Genomic DNA, 12,430 nt, shown 5'->3' with positions numbered 1-12,430 from the left:
CTTCAAACAACAGTTCAGGCACCAATTCCTACAGAAGACCTTTATGACTTCACAATTATTAATCCTCCTTCCCTCTTGAAATAGGGGATCATAAGATCAACAGAGTCATAGATTTAATTTTGTAAAGGACCTTAGAAGCCATCTAGTCCAACTACCTAATTTTACAAATGAGTAGACTGAGGCACAGAAGAGGTAAGAGACTTACCCAGGGTTACACATATTACCTTAATGAAGGAAACAACATTCAAATCATGTCCTCTGATTCCACATTTAACATTTTTCTCCCCTTCTGGACCATGTTGCTATCTCCCAGTGCTTTCTAATTTACCCTCTAGAGGAATGTAAGCTCTTTGAGTGTAGGCCTGGTCTTTTTTTGTCTTTGTATCTACATGTACATAGTATGCACACATAAAAGGTACCTAATACATGTTTAAGTTAAACCAATTCTATAAAATGTGGCACCCAGGACTGAACCCAACACTCAAAATGGGATCTGAGCAGTGGGACTCTATCACCTGCTGCCTCATGGCTCCTACCTTTTCATCTTTCATCTTCATTCTGATTCTTGTGACTGCCAGTGATTCCAAGTCAAGGTACCAACCTCTGAACCTTTGCTCTTTTCCTTTCTTTCCCCCTTGGGCTTATCCTCTTTAGAGGTGCCATGTTCAGGCCCCTTCTAGAGTACAAAAGGGGCCACTAAAAAGTACCAGATGTTAGCAGTTTCCAGTTGTTAATCATAAGGAACTAATAAATACTCGATGGTGATAATTACTCAGGTCAATTGAGGCCAAAGTCAATTCTGTTCATCTCTAAGGGACTGTCTGAATTTTATGACCATCTGGAATTTTTCTGCACCTTATCTCACTTGGAATACATGGGCCATCATCTCAGTCTTAGAAATTCTGGTTGCGGGGCAGCTAGGTGGCACAGTGAATAGAGCACTGGCCCTGGAGTCAGGAGTACCTGAGTTAAAATCTGGCCTCAGATACTTGATACTTACTAGCTGTGTGACCCTGGACAAGTCACTTAACCCCAATTGCCTCACTTAATAAAAAAAAAAAAGAAACAAAAAAAAAAATTCTGGTTGCAAGCACTCTTTGAGGGTTTGACTTATGGAGCTTTTCTTCTGGGGAGTTCAGATCATCTCCCATATGATTGCATGTGAACCCGGAAAGGGGTGAGTTCTGGTGGTACATATGGAGAGAAAGACACACATATGGGAGTTGCTCCATGTCACACAGAAAGAAAGTATAGGGTCGGGGGGCAGCTAGGTGACGCAGTGGATAAAGCACTGGCCCTGGATTCAGGAGGACCTGAGTAAAAATCCGGCCTCAGACACTTGACAGTAGCTGTGTGACCCTGGACAAGTCACTTAACCTCCATTGCACCACTAAAAAAAACCAAAAACGAAACCAACGCAAAAAACAGAAAGTACAGGGTCCCTGTTTCTCCATGTCCCGCCTACTCCCTTTGCAACAAAATGAAGGCACAGCTGTATGCTACTGTCTTCTCAGCACATTATTTGATCTGTCTCTTCTTCAATCTGTTCTCTGAGCTTTCCCTTCTCTATGCCTCAGATTCTTCATCTGTAAAATGAAGGTGTTATTACATTCTAGTATTTTAATACCCTGCTCAATGAAGGTGTGAATACACCATTCTCAACTTCACTCACTTGCACCTTAGCCTCATCTTACAAGAACACCTTTCCTTAGCTTAGATCTTTAATACTTTGCAAAGCACTTTTCACATCTGTTATTTCTTTAGTTTCCTTTACTCCTGGAGGATGAGAAAATCCTGTACAGTGTTTCCTCCTTGCTCTGATGGCCAAATGGGCATTGGAGCTCCCTACCTCATTTCACCAGGGTCACCAATGTCAATTACCTTGTCTTGGTCATCCCATCTCCAAATGAGTTCTGAGTAATGCAGATATTGCCTTAGTCTCTTTTTATATAATAACAGGGAGCAATAACAAACAGTCTCTTTTTCCCTTCCAAATGCTGAGCAAAGTTTAACAACCCCTCTAGTTAACAATGTGGGAAGAGTCCAACTGAATGTGAATTAGGAACTATTGGGTCATTTGATACATGATTTAAAAAAAAATTTATTTTTCCTGCTAGGAAATGAGATTGGCTTGGTAGCCTGGCTCTCCCTCATAGGCTGTCTAAAATTAGAACCCAGTTGACAAGGCCATCCTTATCTACAACCTAAGGCCTGCACAGTGGATGCAGGGAAATGTCAAAAGTACAGTTTCTGTTTCAATTTTGAGGTTCAAAAGACCTCAGCAATTGCAAGCACAGAGCAAGTGTGTGCTGTTTCAAAAGCTTACAGACTCCAATTCCTCAGGTACCATTAGATTAGAGTGTCAGGTTTACAATGGAATTAGCATCCCTGGCAGCCTAAGAGATCTCACTCTTTACTATTCATTAATCGTTCCAGCTATATAGAGCGAGATCGCAAGGCACAAGCCCTCTTGCCCTTTAGCTGCCTGAACACTGTTAGCTTGTGGATCCTCTGGGGCGATGTGAAGCACTAGCTGACAACTCAGTTTTTAGGTAACAGCAGTCTAAACATGTGTGGAGTCTAGGAAGTCACCTCCTCAAGGCCCTAAGTACATCCCCCCTTACAGAAACTGTAATTCTCCTATATAGATTCTGAGACATCCCATATTCTGAAAGAGTCTACCAACTAGAGACTTAGCCATTAGTCCTTCCCATTCTGTATTTTTTTTCTGGGGCAATGGGGGTTAAGTGACTTGCCCAGGGTCACACAGCTAGTGTCAAGTGTCTGAGGTCGGACTTGAACTCAGGTCCTACTGAATCCAGGGCCTGTGCTTTATCTACTGCACCACCTAGCTGCCCCTAGTCCTTCCCATTCTGGATGGTAGAATGATGTACCCATTGGGCAAGTTTCACATCCCATGTCTTCGGGCCAATGGGGAAAACAATGACTTACAAGGGAATGGAGAAGAGATTGAATTATCTGTTGTTTGGCTGGTCATGGCAGCTGGACTGCCAGCCTTTTGAGGGAAAGGGTTGTCTTTTCAGCTTTGTGACTATCTGCTCAATCCTCTCTACTCCTTTCAAAAGTATGCCAATAATACCTTGAGCATCTAACATGCAGATTCTCAATAAGCTGTCTTATCACTATTGTAAAATTAGTTTTTACTTAACTGCACCTAAAGTCAAAATTCCCTTCTGCTCTTTGTATGGCCCTCAAATTTCTGTCCTCACCATTCTTGAAAAGGGAAGTTAGTTAAGCCTCCCACTGCCACTCTAGACCTACACCCCTATATTAACGAAACTTTATGATCCTCTGGTGTTAACTTTTTAAAGTGTTGTTTCCCATATGTCATCTCATTTTAAGGACATAGAGAAGGCTCTCTTTGTGCCAAATATGCTTCCCTTATAACTGCTTACACCACACTTATCAGGGTGTGAAACTCTACCATTAGAGAATTTTTCCTTTGGCTTAAGGTTTTGACCTTGGTTGAAATGCAAATTCCCCTGGGAGAGGTAACAAAGGATGCTTTATTGCTCATTTATACCTTAAGGTGAAAAGATTTGATTCTTTCTGGGAAGCAACTTTTACTAATGGAAACCGAAGACACTGACAACCACAGCGGGAAGTGGAAGAAGCGTCTTGAGCCTAACTTCCATGTCCTCAGCAGTCCAATGGGCAGTGAAGGAGAAATCACCCTGGAATGGGAATTAGGATGCCTGTCAAGCAAGTCCTGGCTTCTACTACTAACTCCCAGAGTGACCTTGAACAAGCTGCTCTCATTGTCTAATTTTCTCAGATATACAATGAGGAGGTCAGACTACATGACATCTGGAACACCTTTCTACTCTGACATTCTGTGGCTTTATTTGTTGTTATTCAGTCAGTTCAGTTCTGTCTGACTCTTTGTGACTTCATTTGGAGTTTTCTTGGCAGAGCTACTAGAGTTGTTTGCCTTTTCCTTCTCCAGTTCATATTATAGTTAAGGAAACTGAGGCAAACAGGCTTAAGTGACTTGCCCAGGTCTCACAGTTAATAAGTGTCTAAGGCCATATTTGAACTCACAAAGATGTGACTGTAGGCTTGGCACTCTATCCACTTTACTACCTAGCTGTCCCATGATTCTATTACATAAATATATCTGGGGATCAGATAATAAAAAGGGTAGAACTGAGAACAAGGATGAGAACTGACCTCTTGTTCTTTCCACAGGTTCGAGCCATGAGATTGTCTTTTGTGGGGGAGATGGGATGGGAGCTGCACATCCCCAAGGCATCCTGTGTACCTGTTTACAAAGCTGTGATGAAAGCAGGTGCGAAGCATGGTATTGTCAATGCAGGCTACCGTGCAATCGATTCCCTGAGCATTGAAAAAGGTAGGTTCTTGTTGACATGCTAGAACCTCTGCTATGCTCCAGAACCCTGCTCCCTGAGTCTGGACCTCCTCCCAGGCCATTCTCCAAGGCATAATTGTGATCTATCAAGTCTGTCTTCACCATCTAGATTTCTTGTTCCCTTACCAGTATGGACATCCTCACATTTCCTGACTTGGACCTTACTTTATGTTGTCCCTTGACACAAATAAATGCACGATATTTATCATAGCCATATTACCCTCCCTCCTCAGTGAAACTTATGGATCCTGTGTCTCATCTTCCCCCAACCTCCAATCTCAGATTCTCTGTGCCTTTCAAAGGGATCACCAGCTAATCTGATTTTTTAAAATTCAGATAAAATAATAGAATCAGAGAATGTCGGGGCTAGAAGAGAACTTAGATAATAGAACGTTAGCCTTCAAATGAACCTAAGGGCATAGAACATTAGAGATGAAAGGAACTTTAGAGGCCATTTAATCTAACCCTCTCATTTTTTTTTTTAAGTGAGGCAATTGGGGTTAAGTGACTTGCCCGGGGTCACACAGCTAGTAAGTGTTAAGTGTCTGAGGCTGGATTTGAACTCAATTACTCCTGACTCCAGGGCCAGTGCTCTATCCACTTGGCCATCTAGCTGCCCCTAACCCTCTCATTTTAAATGGCCATCAGGCATCTTAAACTCAACATGTTCAAAACAGAACTCATTAACTTTTCTCCTAAACCCTTCCCTTACCCTGACCTTCTCTGTTACTATCAAGGGTGACACCATCCCTGCAGTCCCTCAGGTTCACAACCTAGGAGTCATCCTGGGTTCTTCACTCTCCCCCGCCCCCATCCAAGCTGTTGCCAAGGCCCGTCCATTTCACCTTTGCAACATCTCTCTAATATACCCCCTTCTCTCCTCTGACACGGCCACCCCTCTTACAGGCCCTCATCGCCCCATGGCTGGACTACTGCACTAGCCTGCTGGGGGGGGGGGTCTGCCTGCCTCCAGTCTCTCCCCACTGTAATCTATCCTCCATTCAGTCACCAAATGGATTTTCTTAGAGTACAGGTCCAATCAGTTTCCCCCCTCCCCCCCACTCAATAAACTCCAATAACTTCCTATTGCCTTCCTGAGCAAATGCAAAATGCTTACTTGGCATTCAAGGCCCTCCCTAACCTTGTCACCTTCTACCTTTCCAGTCTTCTTACACATTATTCCCTGACACATTTGTTTGTTTTTGTTCTTTGTAATTAAAGACAAATAAAATGGTATCACAATGTTGGAGTCAATGTACAGTGTGTCAACTGTGGCTTATCAGAAGGCTCTAGCACAGGTTGGGCACAAATAGTTCACATGAACATTTACAATATTACATTTCCTTTGAGCTACTGCAGTTCTGCTTTGCTCATAGAAATAATGATGCAGGCACACTTTCGGGTACCAGTGTCTCTCAGGTCTCAGAATCAATTCCAAAATTCTTCAGAGAAACCTTGAGAGTGTCCTTGTGTCTTCTGACCTTCGTGTGAGTGCTTGCCTTGTGGGAAAAAAGAGGCCCCAACATGTACCCTTTGATCCTGTGATACTGAGCTCCTGGCTATTCCACAAACAAGACATTCCATCACTTGGCTCCCAGCATTTTCTCTGTCTGTCCCCCATTCCTGGAACAATCTCCCTTCTCCACTTTTGCTACTGAAATGGCTGGCTTCCTCTAAGTCCCATCTAAATTCCCACCTTCTAAAGGAAGTCTTCCCTAACCTCTGTTAATTCCAGTGTCTTCCCTCTTAATTATTTTCTATGTATTCTGTATATAGCTTACTTTGTATGTATTTGTTTGCATGCTGTCTTCCCAATTAGATTGTAAGCTCTTTGAGGACAGGGACAGTCTTTTGCTTCTTTTTGTATCCCCAGAATTTAGTACAGTTCCTAGGATATAATAGGTGTTTAACAAATGTTTATTGGGTGATTGAAACCAAACTGTGTAGGAACTGGCTCATACTGTCTTTGTACTGGTCAAATCTTGCTATCCTTGGCTCTGTGATAACACTGTGCATCCCCTGCAGGCTACCGACACTGGCATGCAGACCTTCGTTCTGATGATACCCCTCTAGAAGCAGGGCTGGCTTTCACCTGCAAACTGAAGTCTACCATTCCCTTTTTGGGACGAGAAGCCCTAGAGAAACAGAGGGCTTCTGGTCTCCTCAGACGCCTGGTCTGCTTTACCATTGACAAGTAAGTTCCTCTGAGACCCTGTCCCACCATTCCTGCTCAGAACTGTTAAGGGGTAAAATTCTAGCTAGTCTGTCTAAAATATCTAATGAGTGGTCGCCAATCAATTACAAGCTTTAGCAAGAGTTAGACTTTTAAGCATTTATTAAGGAGAATAAGAATTTGGTAAAGAGAGAGAGAAAGGCCTAGATACCTATCTATTAAAGGGAGAGCACATTTCTAGCTCCCTTCTCCGCCAGCGTCCTCAGGAAAGAAAGCCCGAGACTGAGCGCCAGTCTCTTCCTTCCTCCTCCCACTAGTCTGCGTCACTTCCTGACTCCTGGTCTTGCCCTCAAAGACCTTCCCTTCATGGGCAGAACTCTTCTACAGTAAGTATCCAGCAGGTGGCGTTATTCCAATCGTTACAGTCCCCCCTGTTGTTCCTCAAGAAACAAAATGTTTCCTTGACGGAACAGTAAAAAGAATAACTATTGCTAACTAATAATATGTGAACAATAATATAGAAAAGGAAGAGAGGAAAGTTTTGTCCAGAGGGGCGATTTTTTTTTTTTTGTCCTCATGAACCGACGCTTTGACATTAGTCTTGCAAAGGGAGGGCCTCTGCAGAGGGTACATGTTACAGATGATGTATATTATAACAGAAAGAGAAAAAAAAAACAACAAAAACAACAAATCAAAACTGTTCATTTAAAGTCTCTGAAAGTCTTTTCTCAGATGTCCTCTAGGTGTAGTCGTGGAATGGAAGTCTTTTCAGGGGTTGATGTGTGGATGCTGGTAATCAGCCAGGAAAATTTCCTACAACATTGAGCTTAACACAACTTTAAAATAGCTTTGTCAATAATCAAATCAAACAACGAAAGTTCTCAATAACATGTCTAAGGGAATTCATAATCTTAGTTGTTACACATGAAACATATAATAAAACAAAAATTGAACCATTCTTTAAAATTATAATATTACTATAGTCCCCCCTTATGGAGGGTAATTGAGAAGACAATTGCTGCAATATTAATTAATAAAAATAATTTTTGTCTTTGTTTTATCACTTTTTGCATCATCTGCCTAATTATCCTCATGCCATTATGAGAAATTAAAAAATCTAATATAATTGGTAACAGGTGTCAAGGCCAAATTCAACACTGTATTTATCATGACACCTGAGATAATTATGGGGGTTACCATAAAAGAACAGAGAAATGATGGGATATGAACATTCCCACACTTGAGCAATATATACTGTCCATGCAGTATGCCAGGCTTAAAATAGGTGGATGGAATACATGTCCATGCCACCAAACATATTGGAGGAAACTGAGTCAGACTTAATCAGATGCATGGGATTGAGATGTCCATGGCATCAGGCATATAGGAGGGAGCATAGAAGCCAGGTGTAGAAGTGAGATGGGTGGGATGAATACTTCCAGCCATCTGTACAATATTGTGGGGAAAAAGAGAATAAAATATTAAACCAAGAGAATCCAACCTCAACATTTGTCAAAAGCCGTTCCCTCGGCCGTACCTTGACTTCATGCATGTCTCCCCTCATGTGACAGTTCAGTGTCTGCTCTTGCATGTATTCCTCTTGTGATTGGATGGCATCTTGGCCAACTGGCATCTGATAACTCAGAATAAAGGCAATTAATGTCTTAAATGATAAATTCCCATAATCCAAGTCTCATATGGATTTAAAAATTGAGGATAATAAATGATTGCAAAAAATGTGAATACATCTTGACTCAGAACACAATATATAATTATGCAACAATTTCAAATAATACCCTTTTTTTTACTTAGTATACAATTACTTTTGTGAAAAATCAGAACATACTTAAATACAAGTTAAAGCACAACAGAATCTCAAAGAACTTTTTTTTTTTGAAAAAAGAAAACTTTTACAAATGTTCCCCTCTTTTTTTGGGGGGGGGGAATATGCTTATCAAAAATAATACTTCTAGAATCAATTTACACTTGCCATGGCAACCAATTTGCCAGGGAAATGCTTTAAAGAGTTTGATCAAATAATCAGTTGAGGAAAAAAAAATAACAAAAACAAACAACTCAGAATATGGGAGCACAATACTCCTAGAATTAACATTGTATTATGAAATCAAAACCATGTTTCAAAATTAGATAGATGAATGAATAGAAGAAAATACACATGGAATAATAAAAGACAATGAAATTCAAACTAGGGAAATCTAAATGAATATGAATTTAATATTAATAAGAGTACTATAAAATATAAACTTGATCACATGACTATAAAAAGCTTTTACAAATATTCTCCTTGTTTTAAAAACTAAGTATAAGACACAATCTCAAAAGCATGAAAATCTCTATGAAAATAAACCCATACCATTAATTTCAAAATGTATATATAATAGCATAGAAATCCTATGTAACCTCTGAACTGACATTAATACTCTGAGTGAATTCAGAACACTTTTGATTCTGATATCTAAAATCCCCAACACTCATATCAATACCTTGCTGCTTACTTCTACATTTCTCTAAAATATATACCCTTCCATGGCAAAAGAAGCAGAGTCTTGAACTATGTTGATGGTTGTCATTCTTATTCAGCTTAAGTTTTTCTTCTTTAACCCCTTTATATTGTCTGTCAGTCTTTTCACCATACAAATGCTTTATAAGATTACTAATTAAAGACAAAAGCAGGTTAGCAAAATTATGAACAAAACAAGCATATCTGGAATTTAAAGAGTTTTCTAAGATTGTCTCAAAAGCACAGCCAGGCCGGGGAAGGGCTGAGCCTGAAGCTGCAAATGCAGGTAGAAAAAGTTGAGCATGCGCATCAGATCTCTGGACTTCCCAGGCAGGGGAAGCTATGGGCTTGGCCATAGGAGGAGTAGAGGGTGGGGTCTGGAGAGGAGGGGAGGGACCAGAGCAATTTGAATCAGACTTGATTTTGAACTCAGGCCTGGATTCCTCTTCCCCCACTTTGCCTCCAGGTGCTAGGGGATTAAAAGCTTCTAGAGGGTGGGTCATTGCCTCCAGGCATGCAAAATTAAAGCAACAATTAGTGTTAGAACTGGGAAAAGCTGCGGGAATCTCTTCAGGTTTCTCTGAAAAAGCATGGTTGGGAGAGGGAGAGATATTTCCTTGTGTGAGTAAGTTGCTGGCTCTTTTAACAAAAATAAAAAGAAAAATAGAAAATCCACAAAAACAAAGCATTAACATGATCTTATCTCCCATTTGTCTGGTTAAACAGACTAAAATCAAAAATAGGGTAATTAGGGAGTTTAAAAGGTCCATTCGAAAAAATTCAAAGGAAAAACACAGCCAGTATGCCAGTACTTAGCAGTTAAAGGGAGAGGGAGGGGAAATTTCTTACCCAACCAGAAGATCAGAAGACTGAGGGTTAGCTTTCCTCTTCGTGGTCAGCCATCTGTTAAGGGGTAAAATTCTAGCTAGTCTGTCTAAAATATCTAATGAGTGGTCGCCAATCAATTACAAGCTTTAGCAAGAGTTAGACTTTTAAGCATTTATTAAGGAGAATAAGAATTTGGTAAAGAGAGAGAGAAAGGCCTAGATACCTATCTATTAAAGGGAGAGCACATTTCTAGCTCCCTTCTCCGCCAGCGTCCTCAGGAAAGAAAGCCCGAGACTGAGCGCCAGTCTCTTCCTTCCTCCTCCCACTAGTCTGCATCACTTCCTGACTCCTGGTCTTGCCCTCAAAGACCTTCCCTTCATGGGCAGAACTCTTCTACAGTAAGTATCCAGCAGGTGGCGTTATTCCAATCGTTACAGAACTCTCTATCATTCATTGCATACAGTTTAGACTCCCTACTCTTCAACTCCACAAGGGGGATAAGAAATGTTTAACGCAATAATAGCACCATTTTAGACTCTCTACAATTTTATACCTTCTTACTTTTTTACATTTCATATTGTATTTCATACTTTTTCAGGCAATTCGCCTACATAGGCCCTATTTACAAGCCAAACAGGACTACTTCCTTTCCCACCTCCACACCTTTACTCAAGCTGGGTTTTTTGTGTGTGTCTGAATTAACTTTCTCATCTTTCCTATGTCTGTTGAAATACTACTCATTACTCCAAAACAACTCAAATGCCTCTCCTTCATGAAGCCTTCTGTGAATACTCTCAGTAGATTATCACCTTCTAACCCTTGGACCTCACAGAGCACTTTGCTTTCCATTTTAAAATATACTTATTGTACATTATTTTATATTACAGACATTTACATAGTAAATATGTTAAACCCCCTTATTAGTCTGTAAGCCCTATGAGGACAAGTAGGATTGATGTCTTAGCAAAACTCTGGATCTCATACACCAAAGATACTTTATAACTATGTGTAGAGTTGAATTAATTTGAATTGTAATGACAACCTACACGGGGCAAATAATGATTTTTGCCAAGAGAACAAAATGTATTTTTATTCTGTTTGTTTTTCTCTCTACCTTTGTGGGTGGCAATGGATGGGGATAATTTTAATCAATGTTTTCAAAACTAGAATAATAGTTCCAGACAGTCCTGATTTGGAACACTAAGATGCTCATTTGTCCCCTCTATAACTGTCATTCTTCTCCAAGGAAGGGCCAAGGCCAAGAACAAAAAGAGGAGGAAAGGGTTTCTCATTGGCTTCAGATGTCCCTTAATTCATGTAGTCTTCTGGTCCTTGGGAGAATGATCCATGGTGAGACGGCAGCTCCTATGAAAAAGATGGGTGGGCAGGAGGCTGGGAGAGGCAACATGAGTCAACGGTGTGACATTGTATGGGCCCATGTGATGGGACCCAATGGGTCCCATAGTCCTTGACATAATCTCCAAGTGAATGTTGTTCTAGACTCAGCTGAATGAGGGACAGAGTCATAGATTTGGAACTAGAAGAGAAACTTCAGGATCTTGGATGCTATTTTATAGCTGAGGAAACAGACCCACAGAGTTTAATTGATTTTAAATTATCTAATAATAACTAGATGAATTAATCTAATAAGAGTCTGATGCAGAATTTGAACTCAGATTTTCCCGACTCCATGAGCACTATTTACAATTCCAGAGCATGTCCAGAGCACTATTTACACTGCCTCTCAGCATAAGGAAGGCAACAGCACTGTTGTCCTCTATCCCGGTAATGCTACACCTGGGATATTGTGTTCAGTGGGGCCACACATTATAATAAGGACAGAAATAAGATGTATTGTACCCAGAAGAAAGTAAGCAGGATAAAGAAAGCAATGGAGAATGTGCCACATGGGAATCATGTGAAGGAACTGGGACTATTAACCTGGGAGGAGAGAATATTTAGAAAAGATATAACAGCTTCCTTTAAGCATTGGAAGGGATGTTACATGAAAGAATGGGGGTTTGTTAAAATAGCTAGATGGTACAGTGACTTAGAGTCAGGAAGGCCTGAGTTCCATTCTTGGCCAAGACACTTATTAGTTGGGCAAGCCACCTAACCTCTCCCAGCCTCCATTTGGTCGTCTTCAAAATGGGTCTAATAATAGCATCTATTTCTCAGGGTGGGTGGGAGGATCAAATGCAAGGATGACATGTACAAATTTCTTTGTAAACCTTCAAGGGCTATATCAGCAGGGTGGTGCAATGGATAGAGAACTGACCCTGAAGTTCATAGGACCTGAGTTCAAATGTGATCTCAGATATTAGCTGTGTGACCCTGGGTAAATCACTTAACTTCAATTGCCTTAAACACCCAGGGCCATCTCCATGCATCCTGATCTATAACTTGCCACTGGACCCAGATGGCTCTGGAGGAGAGAGTGAGGTTGGTGACCTTGTACAACTCTCCCTCACTTAAATCCAATTCACTGAAAGTCATGACATCACCCCAATGTAAATCA

At 40.8% G+C, this 12,430-nt stretch overlaps 1 protein-coding gene across 1 annotated transcript in view; it reads left to right on the top strand.

Annotated features, from left to right (window-relative positions):
• Window positions 1-12,430, top strand: part of SARDH (sarcosine dehydrogenase) — a 145,519-nt gene that overhangs the window by 116,289 nt on the left and 16,800 nt on the right. The window contains 2 exon segments of the mRNA XM_043989221.1: window positions 4,210-4,372; window positions 6,416-6,584. Coding sequence (XP_043845156.1) covers window positions 4,210-4,372; window positions 6,416-6,584 — 332 coding nt within the window.

The sequence above is a fragment of the Dromiciops gliroides genome, chromosome 2 (genome assembly GCF_019393635.1).
Source record: "Dromiciops gliroides isolate mDroGli1 chromosome 2, mDroGli1.pri, whole genome shotgun sequence".
Taxonomy (NCBI): Eukaryota; Metazoa; Chordata; class Mammalia; order Microbiotheria; family Microbiotheriidae; genus Dromiciops; species Dromiciops gliroides.
Note: the sequence above shows the minus strand (reverse complement) of the source record. Positions and strands in the feature narration are given on the sequence as shown.